This window comes from Theropithecus gelada, chromosome 3, assembly GCF_003255815.1.
Source record: "Theropithecus gelada isolate Dixy chromosome 3, Tgel_1.0, whole genome shotgun sequence".
NCBI lineage: Eukaryota > Metazoa > Chordata > Mammalia > Primates > Cercopithecidae > Theropithecus > Theropithecus gelada.
The window spans coordinates 112,958,628-112,982,414 of record NC_037670.1 but is presented as its reverse complement, the minus strand read 5'-3'; the positions used below and the strand labels follow the sequence as shown (position 1 = coordinate 112,982,414).

At 36.0% G+C, this 23,787-nt stretch overlaps 1 protein-coding gene across 4 annotated transcripts in view; it reads left to right on the top strand.

Annotated features, from left to right (window-relative positions):
• Positions 1-23,787, top strand: part of CDK14 (cyclin dependent kinase 14) — a 591,864-nt gene that overhangs the window by 370,704 nt on the left and 197,373 nt on the right. For all 4 annotated transcript variants that reach the window (XM_025378501.1, XM_025378504.1, XM_025378502.1 and 1 more), the window contains one exon: positions 4,765-4,858. In XM_025378501.1, coding sequence (XP_025234286.1) covers positions 4,765-4,858 — 94 coding nt within the window. The remainder of the gene's footprint in view (positions 1-4,764; positions 4,859-23,787) is intronic.

Sequence of the window (23,787 nt, the reverse complement as noted above, 5' to 3'; positions counted from 1 at the left end):
CTGTAGCAACTACTTACCTTTGTCATTTCGATGAGAAAGCAGCCATACATGGTACCTAAATGAATGAGTGTGGTTGTTTTTCATTAAAGCTTATTTATAGATACTGAAATTAGAATTTCAGGTAATGTTCATATGTCACCAAATATTCTTCTTTTGATATTTTTCAAGCATTTAAAAATGTAGAAGCCATTCTTAGAATGGAATATGGACTTCTGCTCTCTTTTTAGATTTTTCTTCTCTTGTCCACATAGAGCCATAACAACAGCAGTTAGCTCTCTAAAGTTTCTTCAGTTTATTAGACCCTTTTTTCTCAACCTGGAATATTTCCATTCCCAGTGCCATCACTCCGTAATCCAACCAGCTTGCACTTGTCTAGCCCTTTCAGGCATTAAGCATCCTTGCTAACCCTACACTCTGAGCTAAGCATGTCCTCTCATGCTGAAGGAACTGTGTAAACTGAAAAACGTTCGAATTACTGTGTTTATACCATACAGATCTGCTAAACAGAATCTTTATGGAGGTTTTCCCAAAATTAACAACAGTCCTAAAAGTTTACTGACCTCACCAACAATGAGAAGTGAAGCTGAGAAAAAAAAAATTCTGAACTATTAGACATACCCCCAAACCAATGTTCACCATCATGCTAGAGGAAAGTCTAAGTTATCTCTACATTCTCGTTACAAAAAATGTTACTACAGAATTGTCATAAGAAGAATTAATTAAGATTATATAGCCAAAATTATAGAAAGAAATGTATTAGAGATTTATCAGGTAAAGATAAATGTCAGATAGTTAATTTTACATTGTTTTCCTAAATGTCAGATTCTTTATTGCATTTGTTACCTTTTAAAATTTTGTGATTGCTTTTGACTGATTTGCTCATTCTAAATGCACTTTTATGGCCAATTTTTAGTTATAATTTTATAATCTTTTTAATAACAAAAACTCCCAGATTATGCAAGTTTCAATACTAAAAGATTGTCTGTCTCTGGTTGTACTGACAACAAATTGTCAATTCTGCTTAAAATTTTGTTTTGAATTGTGATGAAAAAAATCATTCATATACCTGAGACATAAATTAAATTGGGAAATGTTTAGTTCAAAAAAATTGAAGAATCTGTGAGCCTCGGTGGGTGTTTATATATTACCTTACTGGGGAACTAATCCTAAAATAAGAGTTTGAGCATACTGCATCCTGTGACACCTTTGATTGTAAGCTTTTGTGACCAGTTCTTATTCTTGAAAAATTTAGACTAAGTAGGTGATAATTACATAATTATTCAAATTCTCAAAAGAAGGAACAAAGGAGACATTTCCTGATATAAGATTATGTATCATAAATTATAGTGCTTAAGTGGATGAATTTTTTTTTCTCAGTAAACCATTCAGTGCAGTCAATTTAATCCATTGAGAGAGGGAGCATGGGGCTAATGGAGGGTAGAAAGAGGTGTGGGGAAAGCAGACACTAGTTCTTTCATATTAAATTGAAGAACTCTTATTGCTGTATGGCAATAAGGCAGTCCAGTAATAAGGAATTCTGTTATATTCATATGTTGATATGTTTTATACATGTACTTTTTATTTTCTTTTACATTTTATCTCTTTTTGTGAGTCCTTTAAGTGTAATTCCCTCAGCTTCTTTAGTACATCCTCAAGCATCTTTGAAAAAGATGATGTCATAGGAAACATCCACTAGAAACGAAAATCCAAGTCTTAGCCAGCTAAGCAGATAAGAGCCTATAAAAATGCTACATCATTCCATTCCAGCTGAATAGAATTGCAGCATAGATTTGTCTTTTAATCGTTCTAAGTAACATATTATGGAGATGATATAGACTAAACACAAGTAGTGCGAAAATAAATTCTATAAGTAGTTCTGGCAATGTAATAGTTACTTTCCTAGCCAGCCTAGCTGTGTACATAATGGGGGTGGCTATGGCTTCTGCTAAGGCTCTTCACACTCTGAGCTGCAGCTTATGGTGGGAAAAAATGAAGACCGAAAAGTAAAGAGCAGAGAGGATACGCTGAGTGTAAAAAAGGAAGGTGCAGGTAGCTATTTAAGATCCAAGGTATTTTATTGTGTAAACTTAAATAAGAAGAAAATAGTCTTAGAAAAGAATTCCTGACAGAAAAATTTGGAAAGCCACCATACTGAAAATTTAAGTAGACTTAACCAGACATCTGAAGCCCTAATATTTATAAGCACATCAATGTGTTTTAATATCCTAATAAAATAATTCTCTTGATACCTATGTTGTCTTTCAAATCTAAAATGAAAACATGTTGTGTAAAAACCCATCTACCTAGAACACTGGTTTGGAATTATTTACTACTTAAATAAAATTACATCCTATGATATAAAATGGCATTTGTTTGTTTTGAGTCATTTTAACACTGTATATTATTGGTGTTTACTTTGAATAAGAATCATGTGGTACAATAGGGAAGCAATTTCTGCAAATACATCACTTCTTTAATTCAAAACACTGTTTATATACAACTGTGATAACAACTGGAGTAGCTTTAGAGAAGTAGGTCACTTGGTCTTAACCCCTAGGTTTCTGAAATAAAGACTCAAGGGTTTGCTTGCCCTAAATTGAGTATGGGGGTGCAGCAGTGGAAGAAGTGTCCCAATATGTTCATGGTTTTATTAGAATACTTGCAGGAAACATAAACCCATTCAAATACAGCCAATGTAAAAATCTGGAGAATTTCCAGGAGGTAGAGAGTTCTAAAAAACAAAACAAAACAAAACTGGATCATCTGAACATCTAAGCCTGCAGAAGTCAAGAACCTAGTCAGTTCAGGGGAATTCATCTGCAGGAATGTGTAGCCATTCATGCTACTTCCCTGACACTAATGTGACTTAGCCATCTACATATGCTAGTTTCTTACCATACTGCCCTATTCTCCAGAGGAGCAGAAGTATCTAAGTGGCTCCCTGTCCATACTATGGATTGGTTATTCCTGTTGGGCTAGGTGCAAGATGCAGCAGTCTGGGAGGCAAGGCCTTATGATTTACTGGACTAACTTGCTAGGTGGGAACTGTGAGATTGGCAGGTCAAGCTGCGAAAGAATGTCAAGCATAGTAGATGGCTGATATATTGAGTAAGGGCTTAATCCATAAGCTCATAAGGGGAGCAATTCTGTCTGCTGAAAGATCCATGAAAGGTATCACAGAGGAGATGCATTTAAACAGGATTATAGTGGTTGAGTTGGAATTCGCTATCAAGAGCAAATAGGCAAAGAAGGAGGGTACTCTAGGTAGTGAAGCAATTTGAGTAAAATGGTATAGGTTTATGCTTGGCACTCAGGTACATCAGTCTGGCTCAGCGATTCTCACTGTAGCTGCCCTGAATCATCTGAGCAGCCCATGTGGATGCCTGGGCTCCAACCTAGATAAATTGAAACAGGATCTCTGGGGTTTGTGGTCAGAGATATGCAGTTTCTTAACCTTCTCCAGGTGATTCTAGTGCAAAGAGGATTGAGAACCACTGAATGTCTAGAGGCTACAATACTTTATGAGTTTGTGAAATATAGTTGGAAAAGGATGTTTGAACATGACTGTGAGGACTCATATATCAAGCTAAGGACTTAACTGTATTCTGTAAGTAATAGCACTAGAATGCACTATTTTATTGGTTTCCACCCTTTTCTGAGCCCAGTATAGTTGCATCTATTTAGAGTTATTTCAGGGCAGTAGATGGGGGCAGGAGGAGTGGGTAGGTTATGGGATCTAGGTGTAATTCACCTAGATAGCTCATGGTGCTCATTAAAAATACTGTTTATCAAATAACTCCATTAAAAATGGGCAAAAGACATGAACAGGCATTCTCAAAAGAAGATATACAAGCAGCCAACAAACATACTAAAAAATGCTCCACATCACTAATCATCAGAGAAATGCAAATCAAAACCACAGTGAGATACTATCTCACACCAGTCAGAATGGTTATTATTAAAAAGTCAAAAAACAACAGATGCTGGCAAGGCTACAGAGAAAAGGGAATGCTCATACACTGTTGGTGAAAATGTATAATAAATTAATTCAGCCACCATGGAAAGCAATTTGGAGATTTCTCAAAGAACCTAAAACAGAACTATCATACAACCCAGCAATCTCATAACTAGGTATATATCTGAAAGAAAACAAATCATTCTAAAAAATAAGATACATGCACTCACGTATTCACCACAGCACTATTCACAATAGCAATGACATGGACTCAACCTAGGTGCCCACCAACAATGGACTGGAGAAAGAAAATGTGATACATACATACCATGGAATACCATGCAGCCATGAAAAAGAATGAAATAGTGTTGTTTGCAGCAACATGGATGCAGCTAGAGGCCATTATGCTAAGTGAATTAACACAGGAACAGGAAACCAAATACTGCATGTTGTCATTCATAAGTGGGAGCTAAGCATCAGGTACTCATAGCATAAAAATGACAACAATAGAAACTAGAGACTACTAGAAGGAGGAGGAAGGGAGGGAGACAAGGGTTGACAAACTATTGGGTACTATGTATGCTCAGTACCTGGGTGATGGGATCATTCATACCTCAGACCTCAGAGTCACACAGTATACCCATGTAACAAACCTGCACGTGTACCCCTGAATCTAAAAAGTTAGAAGGAAAAAGAAAACTGTTTACCCGCTGCTTCTCTTCTGTAGGAGAGGATATTCTAATTCCAGATTTAGTTTTCCTAAGCAGAATGTATTGAAGTTTTGTAATTATTCTTTCTTCTCTCTTTAGGGGAGTAGGTTGCATCTTTGTTGAAATGATCCAAGGAGTTGCTGCTTTTCCAGGAATGAAAGACATTCAGGATCAACTTGAACGAATATTTCTGGTAAGTCCTTTACAGAGTATTTCTGAGAAAAAATGGTTTCTAATTAGTCACTTAATGACAAATTTTACAGCAGTCTGTGGAAAATAATTTAAAACAAATTTATTGTCACATTTGGTTCTAACATATTTTGGACCTTTGAAAAAGCAGGAAATCAGTTAAGAATTATGTTTTTATACTACTGTACATGAATAACATGTCAAAGTGGTAAGAAGGAACAGGGCGGGAGAGGCAATATAGAGAAAGTAATGGGTTAAAAATGACAGAAGAATTCCAAATAATTAATATAGATACTCCCTCCCCTTCATATAGGTGGAGCTTAACTCCCCCGTCCCCCTTGACTGTGAGCTTTGATAACTTCCTTCCATAAAGCAGAGCATGGACAGTGGGAAGACGGTGACTTTACAATAGAGACACCAGTTAAACAGTACTTCAGTCAGGTTTTCCAAGGCTATCATCAGCAAAGATAAATCATGTTAGTGGGGTGTACCTTTGATATGATGTGTTGATAATGGCAGCTCACCTCTGTGGTCTTCCTCCCCAAACCATAGCCCCAGTTAAATCGTAAAAAATACATCACACGAGCCAAAACTGACAGACATTCTACAAAATACATGACTAGTAGTCTTCAAAACTGTCAAAGTCATCAAAAACAAGGAAAGTTTGAGAAACTGTCATAAATCACAGGAGGCTAGGGGAGACATGACAACTGAATGTAATGTGGTCTCTTGGATGAAATACTTGAAAGGAAAGACATTATTAAGTATGTTGTTCAGTTAATATCAGTGTACCAATGTGAGTTTCCTAGCTGTGACAAATGTACCATATTATGTAAGATTTTCACTAGAGAGGGAAACTGGGCGAGGGGTATACATGAGCTCTCTGTATTATGTTTTGTAACTTTTCTGTAAATCTAAAACTATTCTAAAATTAAAAGCTTATTTAAACTTTTGAAAATCTGCAAAAAGTAAGTGTTCTGGAGCCAGACTATCTGGACTTATCACCCTTCTCTGTCACTTTTTAGCCATGGGACTTTCAGCAAGGGGCTTATTAGTTCTCTGAGCTTTAGTTTTCTCATGGTTGAAATGAGGGATAATAATAGCACCTTCTTCATAGGTGGCTTTGAAGAATAATTGACTAATATATAAGTTCTTTTAGGACTCTGCTTGGCACATAGTAAATACTTTACATATATATAAATCATTGTTATTTTTATTACATCATTTTATGCCAAATACTTTTATTCAGTAGAGTTTCCACATTAGCTAATATTCATATAAACCTGTAATTTAAAACATGAAATCAGAGTTAGACAAATTAAGTGCAACATTAAAATATAGCTATCATATTGAGAATAAAATCTGCAATAGAGCGTAGTGATACAAACTGAGGCTCCATCACTATTGTGTTCACCTTAATGTCAGCAATAAAATGGTAAGAAAAGAAGACTAGAAACTAGGAAATTAAAGCACATCTGATTCCTCTATGCAGCAGCCTATATCCCTGTGAGTCGCTGTGCGCTAACAACAAATGGAGAATCAACAAAGTACCTAACATAGAAACCGTCCTCAAAGTGTTGTCCTGTTGGTTTTGTTCTTTCAGAAACCATCTGTATCCACTTCCTTTCAATTTTATTTTATTCGATATCTATAAATTCCCAAAAATGTTAACATGATTATAAAAATAGTGTATCTTTATAATGGAAAATTCCTACAGTGTCAAAATGAATAAAAGCTGAAAAATCACCCTTTGTCCTACCATGCAGAGAAAACCACATCTAGTACTTGGACATATACCTTCTATAGAGTTTTTCTATACATATTTGAAAAGATTGAATCATATCTTGTATATGCTTTTGGAACCAGCTATTTTCACTAAACAATTTGTAATTAGCACCTTTCAATGAAAAATAAATTCAGAAACCTATCATTCTTAATGACTGGGGAGTGTTTCGTTGTATGGATGAGACATTATTTACTTAACCAGCCCAATATTGATAGCTTGTTTTCAGTTTTTCACTATAATAAAATGCTGCACAATCATCCTGTTAGTTAAGAATAATTATTAGAATAAGAAGACCTTATTTCAATAAAATTTAATTTATATAGATGTATTGACCATTTTTTCATATCCATCCCTTCATTTAAACTCATGAAGCCCTTTTTTCTCCCTGCTCCCAAGAACGTCTCTTATTCACTTTACTGAGATTGTACTGAGTCTATAAAAATAATATAAAATAGTACTTTCCTATCCAAGATTAAATTACTCAATTTTATGGCTGTTAGCATAAATGTGCAGCTTTTATAAACATGTTTGTTTTTTTGTTCTACTCAATACTTTACTTTTATTCAATTATTTTAAATAACTTTTTCACAATAATTTTCTTAAAAATATAAACTTTTCCATATATTTTGTATTGACAAAAATGGCCTAGAAGGAACTTCAATGGGCTGTAGTGTATATACATTTTTATGCAAAAACATATCTCCAAATATTTAGCATTTTTATTTACATAAAGCTCATGTATAATAATAATAGTATCACTAAATTATATGCTGATAATTTTCTAAACTTTAGACTCCACTTTTCATTCTCTGATAGCTGTTGAACAATAATTATGTAACTTGTCAAATTACTGATATCTGGTAGAATTATTACTATACTGTATTTGAAAGCAGAAAACTTTAAAAAGGGAATTGTACTGAAAGACATAGCTCCACTTATATATTACTTTAGCTTGAATTATAAAGGAAAATAAATTGTTATATAAGTGAGATATACAGCAACAGAACAAAAAAGTGAGTTTCATAAAAGCATAATTTATTGACATAGCTTAGTCGAAGCTTTCATTTGAAATCTTTGTTTAACAGAAGTAATTTCCATTGGGTAATGTCTTACTGGATTACTTCCTGTATGAAATTTTGCTATTATTTATTAATATTAGGGCATTAGTTTCCTAATTTTATGGGTATTCGGAGACCTTTGAGCTATGACTAGGCTTTTAATAAGTCAGAGATATAAATCATTTTAAATTTCCCATGGGATTATTGATACACTAAACTACCGTTGCTCTTGTTGGAGCACAGAGACCCACAAATGCAGATAAGCATCATGATTTATGGCAATAGTGCTTTCATTTACTGTAGTTATTTTACACATCTAATGCCTTTTACAATAAAATGTCCTTTGATAATTAGGAAATGAAGATCATCCTCTATGTAAAATTACTGCTGTAGAATTAAATGATGCTATGTTTTGCCCTGAAGAATTAGACGAAGCCAGATAAAGAGAAATCTAAAGAATTCTTTCGACATTAAATGTTATCATTTTAAATATTTTATTTTCTCTACTGAATTGTTTAAATTTGCAAGTATTAGCTATATTATCACACAAGTAGACTCTCTCAAGACTGGTGTGATCCTTGGAGGAGGAAATTTTATAAACCCAGTATGGTTAAATCACTGAGAAAAAATAAATGCTTTTCCTCTGTGACCTTTTATGTCTAATCTTGGAAGGAATGACTATTAAATAGTGATTAAATCCACTTTAACAGGCCTCTAATATAAACTGCCAGAGACTCTTTTCTAAAGTGGCAGTTGGATATCTAGCCTCTGGTAAAGCATTGCCAAGGAGATAATCAACTTTGAAAAGTCATGAAACATGGGATTATTTGATTTGTTTTGTGTTTTAATACGTGGATTAAGTTCATTCATTTGCCTGTGAACTGTACATAGAAAGGTGGTTAATAACTTTGAAGCACAAAATTAATAGCGTGTTACCCAAGACAGCTAATATAATTAGTTCCCACACACTGAGTCTTTATAAAATATGTGAAAGGAAATAAAGATCGGTTAGTAAAAGTCTTTACGTTTTCCTTTCTAAGGTTCTTTTTTCCCTATTCTCTTTTTTTCTTCCTTTGGTTGAAGGGAGCAGTTCACAATTTTAACAAGTTCAATGAATTCATTTCTGGAACATAATAACCATGTTCATATATATAAGGTGAGCTGGGATATGCTACAATCTGAAATTTCACCATTAAATCATTTTCCTTGACATTGTGATATGCAAGAAAGGAAGGAAGATGATGGAATTTTGATAAATTATATTCAAGACATTTTGAATTGGCAGGTAAATAGGCACCTAATTCTCCAAGCGGTAACTCTGCTCTTAGGTGGAAAGAGTATTTATTTTCACTTCTTTAGCATTACCCGGTTTTTAATATGGCATGGTGTATTCTATTCACCTCCATTAGTTGCAGAATACGCAGCAAATGCATTCATCCAGGTGAATATATATTCGGAGTGACAAAATCACAACTAATACAAATTTTGTATTCTAAACATATTATTCTGAATTGAAAAAGAAGGGTACTTGGTGCAACCCTGGGAATATGTGTCTCTCTCACTTCAAAACAGCTGAACAAATGGCAGGGAATGCTTGCACAGCTGTCTGAAACCTTTGGCAGATGCTTCTGGGTCTCTGTGGCTCATGGCCCGTTGTATAACAGTCACGACAAAGGAGCTGGCATGATTCCGTTTTTCAGATCTGTTCTTTTTCTCTCTGTCTTTGAATGTTGATAACCCTGACAAATCACACCTTTCCTCGTCTCCTGGGTCTCCTGGCTTACAATGAAATTTCATCCACTGGTTTTTAAACTATTGTACATTATTTGATTGATGCGATTGTTAAAATATTCCTCTTCATCAATATATGCCATTCAGAATTTGAGTGAGTGCATGTGTGTGTGTAACGATCCACTTGCAACTTTGAAAGCTACTATAGTACTCAGTCTGGCTTTTGAGTCGGATTATTCCTTAAGCCACTGCACTTTGCATTAAACTGACTGTGGAGATACAGTTTACAGATTCAGTTCCTGTCCTTGTTTTCCTCCACATGGCTCTGATTCCAGGATCTTTAGAACTGGAACCATAATCCTACAGCTTCATGATTGGTTAGGAAAGACTTATAGAATGTAAGGGAAAGCTGATACCACCTCCTTGATGGTTATTACCATTCAGGTGGATGTATTGTAACAGCCACATGGTTAGGATGGAATATTGCTATCACAGATTTGTATCATCATTACCATTACTGGATTTGTTTTAGGTCATTTCTACCATACAACTTCAGCAGTTACTCTGCAACATTAGGTACAATGAAGACATAGACGAATTATGTGTCATGATACCAGCCTGGAGTAATGACCATGAAAATCAAGGCAGGTGGGCAAGGCATACTTTAGGAATGGAGTCATGAATAATTGCTGAGCAATTGATCAGCAGATGTGAGACCCAGCAATAACAGTGGATTCCCTATTAGTTAAAATACTGAACTCTAAGGGTTAAATGTTGTGCTCTAATCCAAGGTTTTTGTTTTCTGCCCCCGCTCACCCACTACCCCAGCAAGCCACCTTTTCAAATTGGACAGTAGTTTCTGCATTGTAAAGGAGGAAGTTAAACTAAGTGATTTCAATATTGTCTTGTAGCTCGAACCATTTTTTATTTTTTAAAAATGCTTGATGTTACTGTATTATGTGTAAGTTATGGGTGTTTAAAGAAAAATTGCTAAGAAAATTTTTGTTAAGCATTAAAGAAAGTATAATATTTGAAGTGAAAATAAAGGGGAAAAGGAGACATCAGGCAGTGGTATAGGAGTAGGTGGAAGGTGAGTTGAATGTTCAAGACTGCACTTTGATAGTTTAGCATTTTTAAACCTCATTTTATCCATAATGTAATAAAACAGCATAACAGAAGAGTAATGTAAGAGCATATTAACAAAAATAATACAATACAGTGTGGTAGTACGTGCCTATGATCCCAGCTACTTGGGAAGTTGAGGTGGGAAGATCACTTAGCCCAGGAGTTCAAGGCTGCAGTGAGCTATGATTGTGCCACTGCACTCCAGCCTGGGCGACAGAGTGAGACCCCGTCTCTAAAAAAGAAAAATGTGATAAAATGATAAATTCAACTATATAAATACTGGCAGAAGTAGAGAATTAAACAACTCTTGTTGGGGTGAAGAATATTGAAAATATTAAGCTACAATTTTAAAATTAGTTTTAGAAAAACAAACAAGGACAATAGATTATAATACTCTACCTCCCACCCTGGAACAAGTACCTCTTAATTTGTACTTGTTTCCTTCAAGCCTCATCTATAGGCATAGTCATTTACATGGTGAAAAATCTTTTCAGAGAATCAACTGTATATAAGTAAAAGAAAAGTATGAGAAAAAATCACTGAGATATAACCAACATTAAACATTTTTGTATTCCCTTTTCTAGATTTTCACAATTGAGTTCATAATAAATTTATGGTTTTGTGTTTAGCTTCTCTTTAACATGAAATAGAGAGCCATTTCCAAGTCATTAATATATACTTGAAAATGTTATTTTAATTATACTATAATACCTTACAAATGTGCCCAAATAATAGAGAAACTCAAACATTTCTCTATTACTAGATAATTTGCTTGCAGTTTTTATGCTACAGTAAGCATTGCATATTTTTGCCCCATTTAATTATTTATTCATTCGGAAAGATTATTAGGCATCTTATGTGACAGTCACTGTGACTATGGTGGTAAACCAACAAACATAGCCCCTACTTGCTTCAAAAATACGGTCAGCTGAGCTACATTTGAATAGCTTTCAGGAAATCAGGTCAGAAAGATGTTGCAAAACTATTGTTACACATCTTGGATATAAATGATGTGAAAGAGGAAAGGGTCAAAGATAACTTAAAAGTTTCAAATCTGGGGAACTAAGTGATTAGTGAGGTCATTGAAAATAGTGGGAACATTGAAAAGGACTACCACTGCAGGGAGAGGAAGAAGAGAGCTCAGGGTACTGGACTTTATGTGATAGCGGGTGACCTCGGATGGACATGTCCAGTGTATAACTCATACACAACAAAATCAGGAAGATGGATGGGAATCAAGGAGCCATTCACCCAAAAGAGACAAGGTTGGCTCCCACATCATGTTAGTTCTTGAATCATGAGAAGATAGAAGGAAATGCTGTGGACCACTGCCTACCCTGTAGGGGATGTTCATGTTTTGGGGGATTGGAGGGTTAGACCAGGGGAGAATCAGTACAGTGACACAAATCAAGGGAGCGGTGACCAGAAGAGAAATAAAGGATAAGAACAGAAAAAGAAAATCACTCCCTGGAGCAAGATAATCCATCAGCTCAGGTCTGTTCAGTGGGTAGGGGTGGTGGGTTATAAAGCCAGAGCCCCTCCTTGCTTATTCCCAACGTGTTCTGCACACTGCTCATATAGTTTGTGGCACATTACATGTGCCCAGTAAATGCTTTTAGCCCAGAGGAAAAGAAAGATTTCCTGCCCCAAAAGAGTCAATACAGAAAGCACATGTGGGTTTATTAAGAAAGGTTAGACTTTCCATGGTTTTTCAGAGGAGACCTGTGATTCTCTTTGATGTTTCAGTGATGCTGGAGTGAAGGTGGGTATAGCCTCAGAGGGAGGCATAGTTCTAGGTTGTCCACTCTTGGCTCTGCTTCTATTAAGATATTGCAGTGAAATAGATCCCACTACTGAAAGGAAGGTTGAAAAACCCTGGACTAATAACATCTTAAGGTCCTCCCTGGTCAATACTCTATGAGGAAAAAAAAGTCTATGTGGAAGAAAAGTGTTCAGAAGAGATCCAGTGAAAATGAAGATGTTGGAAAAATAAACACTGAGTGGTTCATGTATGGAGACATTAGATGGATGTTCTAATAAAGGAAGTTCCATGCTTCTAAGCAAATAGAAATGTTGGTAGCAAACTCCAGTAAGGTCATTTGTCTTACATGAAAGTTAAGACAGTGGAATATCCATCTATAGAATAGCTAATCACATTACTTCTAACTAAGAAAATTCTATTAAAAGACAAGCTGTTTGTGACCCAGATATTGAATTAACTCATGTAGTAAAAGAACTTCTTTTTACTTCAGTGTTTTTGCATTAGAGTACCACAAACTTTCTATAAAATGGGAAATGAGAACACTTTAATTAAATCATTCATTTTCTAAGTTACTCATTTATTCAACGGATATTTATTATGTGCTTACTCTGGCCTAAATAATCTTTTCATGCTGTGAGGAGACAGCAGTACACAAAATAACATTCCTCCTCTCATAGGAAAGATAGACATTGAGAAAATAAATATCTAATGTGTTTCTTAAGAGTTATTCTGTGAGATGCCACTTTATACATCATGTTTTGGGGAGTTTTCTCTCAGAGGTGATACTTGTTCACTGAAGGTTGTAAGGGCGCCAAACTCACAAATAACAGGGATCAAAGCATTTGAGGCAAAGGGAGTAGCAACTTGGGTGGGTTTAATGATAATAGTATTAAATGATAGTTCTCATGCCTGAATTTGTTAAATTAAGGATCATTCTCCCACTTATTGAGGTGATTTCTGATGCTCTTGTTGCTTTGACATCCTTTATATGAAACATTTTCTTATTTGGGAAGTGCTTGCTTTGTGTGGAACATTAAATTTCTGTATATGTTACAATTCAGGCATTAGATTGAGTGACCACAGAGTTTGAAGTCCAACTGAATACGTATTCCAAGTAGTAATTATGCTGGGGCTAGGGATTTGGACTTTCTGAGTCAGTTCACCATGAGAGTTAGTATAGACAGAAGAAAATGGAAATGTTTCTGTTTTGGAGAGTAGATGATAGTTCAGAGGGGAGAATGGAGGAAGAATGTCCAGAGGATGAAGAGACCCGGAGAGTGCTTTTTTTGAAAGTCAAAAGTCATCAAACACTCAGAAAGCTGAGACAGGCCACTGTTTGGTAACTTTTGAGTGCTGAATATGTGAAGCTAGGTTACAATGGATTTAAAGGGTGAGTGGGTAGTGAAGAATTGGAAAACACTGAACCTGTAGACAACTTTGAGAATTGGGTTAATGAAGAGAATTGATGTCACCTTGAGGATATTTTTCAATCAATATTCCATATATTTTATAATCTAAGTATTTTTAAAATAATGAAAACTAGTATATTTGTAAGGTAAAGGACACCAAAGATCCAAGAAGGCATGATGGATCAAGGTATTGGAGCAGTTAAGAGAGGATGTGTGGAGGACACAGTGCCTTGAAATGTGGATGAAACATTTTTCTGAAAGAAAGGAAAGAAGGAGGGGAAGGATGGAGGGGGAGATTTGAATAAATGTTTTAGAGGAGAAAGAATAAATTTGAAGATTTTATGATCTGCATGATCCCTACATGAAAGGGAGTGGGGTATGGCTGGCACAGTGATGTGCATATGGAAGGCAGATGATAAGGGAATGGATAATATTCATAATGCTGGTGAAATAATAAATGATTTGCAACTGATGTGATAGGAGGAAACAGTTGCTGACTAGATTTTTAATCTATTTTTTATCTGAGACATTATTATGGCAATAGAAATGTTGTCTTTCCGATTTGTATGATTTGTGATAGTTTACTTTCCTATTAACATAAGAATGCTTTTATATGTTTCTACTACCTATAAATATTTCCCTGTTGTAGTAATTTTTACCAAAGACTTTTCTGGAGGCTATGGCTTACCTCTGTGGTCTGTCTTAAATGTGTTGAAAAAATTTTAACTTAATGTATTGCTGCTTAATATTACTATCTTTTTAATATACATGACTTTATTGTCAACATATATGACTACTTCCTGGTTGTTCTGGTTATTTTTTCTTATGTAACCACCTCAAAATTCCCTAGTTTAAATCAACAATAATCATTTTTAAATTTTCTTTTATGGTTTCAGGGTCAGGAGTTCAGTAAGGGCTTGGCTGGGCAGTTCTGGACTTGGGTTGCAGACACATGGTAGCTGGATCTCGACTAATCAGGGCTGGAGTAGTTGGGACTAGCCAAATATTCCTGTTTCTTTCTTCAGAGTCTTAGGGCTCTCCAAGGGTTCTTGCCATGTGGGCTGGTTTGGACTTCCTTATGTCATGGTGGTTGAGTTCCAAGAGTGGGTGGCCCAAGAGGACCAGATGGAAACTGTGTGGTTTCTCTTAATTTAGCTTCGGAAGTCACGCAGTAACTTTCTTCTGGTCATAGCAGTCACAAACCCTCACCCAAAGTCAAGGGAAGGAGACACAGATCCCATTTGTACATAAGAATGTCAAGAATGTCAGGGCTGTGTTTTCAAGCTGCCACACTGACCATGTAAATTTCATTAGAGCATATCACCAAGTCAAGCTGATAAACAGCTTTGTAGGGAGAAACTCCAGGAAACAATTTTATCAAGTTCTTGATTTTTTTGTTTTTCCTGTACTCCTTATAGCCATTATATTACTGCTTCCCATGCTAAATATAAAGTGTGAATTGTCAAGAATGTTACTTGGTGGGTCATGAGGTCCCTCATTTGCTCACCCTTTTTTCTTCCCTTTTTGACTAACAAGTTCACAGATGTGTCAGACTGAAAAAGGTGGTGAAATACTTGGATAGTGTGATACATCTGAGGCAAGTGAGGATGTGGTGACACTTCTTAGCAGATTCCCTGAATGTTATCCATAAAGCGTGTTTTCATAATTGACATTCTGCCTTTGAGTAAAATTTTCATTTGCAGACTGCTTCCCCACGTAAGTCTTATTCCTCAGAACATTACATATGTTATCTCTTGAGGTGGGCAGCATCTAAGATGGCTCCTAGTGTGCCCACCGCCTGGTGTTTATGCCCTTGTGTAATGCTCTCCCCTTGAGTGTGGGCTGGACCTCATCACTTGCTTCTAATGGATAGAATATGGCAAAAGTGATGGGATATCACTTCTGAGACTAGGTGACAAAATGATTGTTACTTCTTGCTTACTTTCTCTTCCTCTCTTACCAGCTCACTGTGAGAGAAATCAGCTGCCATGTTATGAGTTGCTCTGAGGAGGGGCCCTCATATCAAGGAACTGATGTTTCTAGCCAGTAGCCAGTGTAAACCTGAGGCTCGATAAGCCTTGTGAGTGAACTTAGAAGTGGATGCCTCCCCAGATGAGACCACAGCCATGGTTAATACCTTAATTGGCTCCTTGTGAAAGACTGAGCCAAAGGCACCTAGCCAAGATTCATTGGAATTCCTGACCAAAGAAAACTGTAAGATAATAAGTGTTTGTTACTTAAACACACTGGGTTTTGTAGTAACTTGTTCCACACCAGTAGATACCTAATATATCTCTTTTATAGAGATATACTAATAGATAACTATTATATACCATGACCAAGAAAGAGTAGATACTATTATTACTTTTATTTTATAGCAGAGAAAATTATCTTTAGAGATCATATGAACTTCCCTAAGAAGACATGTTTAGTGTGTGCCAGAACTGAGACTAAATGCCAAATCTGCTTATTCTTTCATCAAAATACGGTTTTGTCTTTTTGTTTGGTTGTTTGTGCTCTGATTCTTAATCAGAGCTATGTCTTAGAATGACTTAGAATTATTTGTTGAATGCACATTCTTAGATCCCACTCAGGACCTTCTGAATCAGAGTCTCAGGGGATGGGACATCTTTCTGTATTCAAACAGATAAGCAGTCCCTGGTTGATGAGTTCTCTTAAGAATGCTGCTCTAAAAGATATGTGGAAGTCTTTGAAATGTTAAGCATGTTTTAAATTTCCTGGCCTTATGTGACAACCTTAAAACCTAGATAGTGTGGACATTCTATCTGGAATGTAGAAGTCATTCTTCAGTTAGACTGAGTCCTTTGTTTCGCACAGAGATACTTTTAATAGGACCTTAAGGGACCCTCCCTTATAATGAGTATATTCATGGCTTTGTGCTACTAGTATCAGGTGACTATTATTAATTGCATACACAAGCAAATGAAGATTTGTAATCATCATGTCCTAGCACTGTGATTTCTTATCTTGACTGGCTACTTGATTGACATTCTGTTTTCCACTCTCATTTTGCAACTTACCTTTTCTTATGCTTCAGAAGTCTTTACCTTCAAGGATAAATATGTCCAGGATGTTAATCTTTTAGTGAGGCATGAGTTCATTTAAAAACCTGACCTTGTATCATCTCCTGCCCAACCTCCTGCAAGAAAAAAGCCTCCTCAAAATATTCTATCCTAAATTGATTTCTTATGTCTCACTATTACATAACTTGATAAAAAGCTATGGCTGTTTGATTAAAATTTATCGTAAAATAATCTATCCAAGTCATTGAAGCATTTCCCTTAGAGAACAGTTTTATTCTAAGTCAAGTTAACAGATTATCTGACCTTGGAGCTGAATTTGTCCTCTATCTCATTTGTCTCTTTTGACAATGACAGTCATACACTTCCAGGTAATGTGTATGTATGTAGGCTATGGCTTTCATATTCTTACTAAAATCTCTTTGTGGGTTTAGTTGTACTGGAAGTGTTGAAAACTGTATTTTAAATGTACCATTCAATGAAATTTTTCTTAGTTTAATACCTAATATAAATTCAGGCTTCTATTAATTTTGAATAACTCTAGACATGAAAATTGTCAGTGAATCTGAGTCTCTGTGTGGGAATATATTCTTCTCCAGGACAAAAGCAAATGTCAATATTGTCATATTTTACCTTTCATGTTGGTCAATCCCTGGTAAAGATGCAAGAATTGGTTTAGAGACGCATATGGTGCTATTAAACTTCTCTGCTTAAGTATCCACCAGTTTTTCCTCTTCCTCTCTCTCCAATGTCTACATATAACCCATCTTTCAAAATATATGAAATATTCCCCCTCACCAGTGAATTCTTCTCTGATTTTTCAATTGGAAATTCTTTCTTTCTCCTGGACCTCTTGGTCTCTTTGCCCAGACCTTCTGGTGTCTCTCTTCAGTGTCTGCCTTGCACTGCAGCTGTTTTGCTCTTATTCTCCTAATAGAGTTTAGGATTTGAGAGTAGAGGTAGGAAGATAAGGAGTACTTTGTGTGGAGCAAACACTATGTGCCCTGACATGGCTTAGATATTGACTTGTGATGACAGAATTATTACAGAGGCCAAGGAAATTTCTTGAACTTCTCTGTGTTTCTTTTTAAATACATCTTTTGGAGAATTCTGTGGGAATGAAGTTAGAACCAAAGTTTAAAAATTAAACATGGTTTTCCTTCTTTCATTTGTTCGTTTAAAAATAGATGCAAATTCATGCTTTTTGTTAGTTTCTCTTGTTGCAGTTCCTTGTTCTAATAATACCTAAATCACTAATGCAGATAACATTTAACATTCAGATGCAGAGTTCATTTTCTTGAAGCTCAAGAGAACAAATTACTATCAATTTGCCTAAGTAAAATTTGGTATTAAAAATGTTTCGTGTTTGCCAAGTAGAAAGTAAACAACTGAGAGGTGTTAATAAAACCTTTTTGGAAGAATAATATTAGGTTCTTTTCTTGGCTCTCATATTATTCATAATAAAATGAATATTGCTTATCTGTCATATAGAATAGTGATATATGCACATTTAATTTGATTATTGACTCTTGGGATGTAATTCAAGTCATTCAGCAGTTGCGTCTTTGATAAGCCTGGCAGTGGGCTTCAATGAATTTCTATTTTGAAGAAGTTTGACAAAATTTTTGATGAATGTTCTTTCTACTACTTAATACAGGGAATGCCACTCTGAGGATATTATGAAGGTAAAATAATAAAGGAACTAAAATTGATTTTCAATTCCTTATTACTTTTCTACCTTATAGCAAAAATCTTTTTTAGGCATAAATAATCAGATAGTGCATAGAGTGGCTCATCTCATTATTTTGATCTTCCTAATATACCATGATGTCAAATTAGATGTGAAATGGAAAAGGATTAACTTGAGTGATATTTTAACCACCTTTCTAGCAAAATGTATTTTAGATGAATATAATGGGTTTTTTGTTTATCTTTCCAAATGTTAAGCTAATTTTTACAAGCAATAAAATATGCGATTATATGAGAAATCTCAGTACCTTCCACTTAATTTTGTTGTCAACCTAAAACTGCTTTAAAAAATAAAATCTATGAATAGAAAAAGAATGTTGTGGATAAATAGAAGCAGAATACTGTCCACAAAATTCATTCTTTTCTTTTGAGTTAATAGTAAGATTGTCCTTTCAGGAATTTCATCTTCTGTCAGTGAGACACAGTGCAGAAGAGAATAGACACTTGGGCAATAAAAATATTTATTTCCTGACAGTTTTATGGACACTGTGGCAGGTGGTATAGAGAGGTATCTTAGTCCATTTTCTATTGCTGTAATAGAATACCACAGACTGGGTAACTTGAAAAGAAAATAAATTTACTTCTTAGAGTTCTGGAGGCTGGGAAGTGCAAGGCTGAGGGGCTGCATCTGGTGAGGGCCTTCTTATATCCTAACATGGTGGAGAACATCAGATGGCTAGAGGGCAAGAGCATGTCAGCTCAGGTTCTCTTCTTATAAAGCCACCAGTTCCATCATGAGGGGCCCACCCTGCTGAGCTTATCTAGTTCTAATTACCTCCCAAAGGCCCCATCTCCAAATGTCATCAACACGTGAATTTGTGGATTAGATTTCCAATACTTAGATTTGGGGAAACACATTAAAACCATAGTACGAAGTGCCAAAATAAGTAAATATCAGGCTATGAAGCAGAGGAATTAACAGTATAATAGGGGATCAAGCTGAAGCATTAAAAACTTGCCATCAGGGCTGGGTGACGTGGCTCACACCTGTAATCCCAACACTTTGGGAGGTTGAGGTGGGCAGATCACGAGGTCAGGAGTTTGAGACCAGCCTGGCCAACATGATGAAACCCCATCTCTACTGAAAAAAAAAAAAATTAGCCAGGCATGATGGCATGTGCCTGTAGTCCCAGTTACTCGGGAGGCTGAGGCAGGAGAATCACTTGAACCTGGGAGGCAGAAGTTGCAGTGAGCCGAGATCATGCCACTGCTCTCCAGCCTGGGTGATAGAGCGAGACTCTGTCGCAAAACAAAACAAAAACCTGTCATCAGTACTCTGGGGTAGGAAAAACTGTTGGGGGACATTGCTGCTGCTGATCTTCTCCTTCCTATGTATTTAAGTTGGTATGAATTGGTTAAAATGGCAGCATTCACTTACTTGAGCAGACCTGTATCAACATTACTTCAAAAAAGGTAAGAAATGCAATACCGTATTATCCTTCACACAAAACTCAGTAACTTTTTTTTTTTTTTTTTTTTTTTTTTTGAGATGGAGTCTTGCTCTGTCGCCCAGGCTGGAGTGTACTGGCACGATCTCGGCTCACCGCAAGCTCCACCTCCCGGGTTCACACCATTCTCCTGCCTCAGCCTCCTGAGTAGCTGGGACTATAGGCGCCCGCCACCACGCCTGGCTAATTTTTATTTTTATTTTTGTATTTTTAGTAGAGACGGGGTTTCACCGTGTTAGCCAGGATGGTCTCAATCTTCTGACCTCGTGATCCGCCCGCCTCGGCCTCCCAAAGTGCTGGGATTACAGGCGTGAGCCACCGCGCCCTGCCAAAACTCAGCAACTTTTAATAGAAAATAATCAACCTTCTACTCTTGAGTTGTAAGAGTGGTCTGTTTGTTCAAACATAGATATTTTGTGATTTACAAACAAATATTATTATTTAGTAGTGTAACTGTTTCTGTAATTCCAATTTGAGAAAAGTAATGACTGAGCCATATGATGAAATAGTTTCATCTTCTCTAGAGATGTATATAATTATTTGACTCCTAGTTTGTAAAGTGGCGATTTTATTTATGAAAATACCACAATAAGCAAGCTGATTTTTTTAAAAAAATAAACCAACTGCTTGGTATTTCTTTGCTTAGAAAGTTAGTGAGCTGAAAAATACACAGCAGAATGCTCACTTCCTCTTGCTTTTTGACTTACCATCCCCTGTAGGCCTGCAGCCCAAGAATGGAGTTTGACAAATGCCAGGAATCTAGCTTGTAATTTGTGTTTAGTGTTCAAAACCCTGTACTTAAGTAAAAAGAACTACAAACCAGTCTTCTGTAGGCTACTTCCAATTCACTGCTCAATATTTTACCGTCTCTTTTTATATGATCCTGTGGTTATGGCTTACTTTTTGCCAAAAAACAGCTGTGGCTTACTTTTTGCTGATGTACACACTTATTCCAGATTGTTTCCACCGATAGCCGGGCCTGACAAGCCACACCATATGTTTATAACATTGGGATAGGATTCAAGAAGGTAATAGAAGGATATAGCCAGGTACATCTAAAGATACTGAGATTCGCATTAGTAAAAGTAGTTTATTAAGGTATTGCTACAATGACAGATAGTACTATTTATTCCCTCCACATAACCCAGGCTGCTCTTTGAGAACTTTTCTTGCTTCAGGGCTACCTGTGACAATATGTAGGACAAGTTTTAGAAAACTGAAAAAGAAAGACCAAGATGAGAATTTGTTTTAAGAGGCTCCTTCCCAAAGTCTTAAGAAAGGAGATTGTCTAAGTAAGATCTTCACATTTAATGACATTCTCAAAAGAGCAGTTAGTGAAGCGAATCATCTAGAATGTTTATGCTTTGGGAAATTCAGGAGGTCAACGTAGTAACTGAGAGGTTTACACATTTAAAAATCAGTGCATTTCTAAATGCCTTTATTCATATTTGTATGGTCTTCGCAGGAATAAAATTTATGGGAGCAAGCTATTCATGTCAGATTAGTTTTCGGAAATACATAACTAAATTCAGAAATAGCAACTACAAATCAGCAGGCAAAAATATTAGTTTTTTTGTTATTGTTACTGATTTTTTTGTCTTAAACTCTGAAAACTCTTAAAATTAATCTTTACCTTTATGCTCTGAAGCAGCTTTTGGTTAGAGATGCTTTCTTTTCTTTTGTTCTAGTTCATCTGTTTATTATACAATGTTATCCCAATGAAATAGGCTTTTAAATATGGGGAGAAAGAGTATACTGTCTAGGATGACAGATTAATTCCCTTCTTGTTCCCTTAAGGGAGACTGGTAAGAATTTGAAGAGTTATTGGTGTTGATAGCTTACCCCTAAGGTCTGTGTGTTCTACCAAAAATAATGAAAAAAGGAAATTTAGTCCTGCTACTGACTCTCGAAATACATAGCTTTGATAATAGCAGCCTGTCGCTTCAGATGGTAAGATTAAAAAATCACTCAGAAGAGAAAGAAGAAAGCAAATGAAGAGATTTTATCCATGGTGTGTTGCAGCTTAACCTGCTGGATAAATAATATAGTGATAATGGAAATACAATATGAAGCTTCCTTCAATAGTGGCTCTGTTTTTTATTTTTTATTTCATGGGAAAGGCAATACTTTTTTCGAATATGAATATAAAGAAACTTCATTTTATCCTCTTACTCTCTCCTTTATTTCTATTTAGTATTTCATTAATTCCACTGAAACCCAAAAGGGAAAATTAGGATATGTTGTAGTAATTTGTATATGCATCTCCTAGCAATGTCCCAGGAACAAAGTTTGTTGAGCTGAGCACCGTGTGCTACCTCCATTAAAATAACCGACACATAAACCTTTCATATAACCTCGGAACTTAAACCCAGTTGTTGTCTTTAAAGCTCTGTGTCTTTGCATTACACTATGGTTAAGCCCAGTATAAGTGATACAGCTTAACCATTTGTAATGAACTAATGGAATTTATGACTCAAGAGGTGATAGATAGTAAATATGGAAGTATATCAAGTTTTTTTAAAGGTAAATTCTGGAATGAAAGATAACCTCTGGACTGGTTGCTGGAAGACCCAACCTGTAGTCCTATGTGTAACTGGGTTTGTTGAAGGAGGATTCGATTTATTTACCTATAGAATGAAATTAAAGAATTGATAGCCTGCAAATAAAAAAATATTAGTGTAATTTTTTTTTACAATGAAATTTCACCAATAATGCCAAATTTCCCCCCAACCCCCTAAGAGTGTCTCCAAGAAAATATAGGACTCCAAGGAACGTACTATGAGAAGCACTAGACCAAATGATGTTTACAGTATCTCCAAAATTGTTTTGTTTTCTCCACAGTAGTTATGTTTGATTTATGTTATCTCTTATATATTAAAAAATTAATGTCATAAATATTTCTTTATGCCTTTATGTTCTGAACGTATTACCTTCATTAAAATATTTATTTGTCTTCTCATTTTTCTTAGCTATTTATTTTGATCACTTGTACAGTGTATTTTGATCCCACAGCAGTTTTTTCCATAACTCCTAGTATGAACTGCCTTTTAGTAAAACTAAGTATTCATAAACCAACTCAACAAATATGTATTGAATATCTACTTTTTGTCAGTTACTGTATTAGAACCTAGGATGTAAAATCAAACAAGACACTGTCTTTACCTTCAAGGATCTCACAGTCTGGCTGGGGAGAAAGACAAGAGGCAGACAGTCGTGACACCATGTGTTAAGTGCTGAGCCCCAGCCTCTTATATCTAGCCTCCTGGTTAATTTATCTACTTCGATGTCTAAAAAGAATGTCAGATGTGGCCGGGTGTGGTGGTTCACGCCTGTAATCCCAGCACTTTGGGAGGCCAAGGCGGGTGGATCATGAGGTCAGGAGATCGAGACCATCCTGGCTAAAACGGTGAAACCTTGACTCTACTAAAAATCCAAAAAATTAGCTGGGCGAGGTGGCGGGCGCCTGTAGTCCCAGCTACTCGGGAGGCTGAGGCAGGAAAATGGCGTGAACCCGGGAGGCGGAGCTTGCAGTGAGCCGAGATGGTACCACTGCACTCCAGCCTGGGCAACACAGCGTGACTCCGTCTCAGCAACAACAACAACAACAACAACAAAAATCATTCAAATTTGTTCTTCTCCAAGTTTTCCTATTTCAGTAAATGGTAGTATCCTTCACCCAGTGGCTCAAGCCCACAATTTAAGTCACTCTTAATTCTTATCCTGTCCTCATCCTATGGCTCAGATATATCAGCTAGTTCTATTAATTCTAGTTCTAAAATAGATATTGATCCACAGTTTTCCACCATACTAGTCCTAGTCACCAT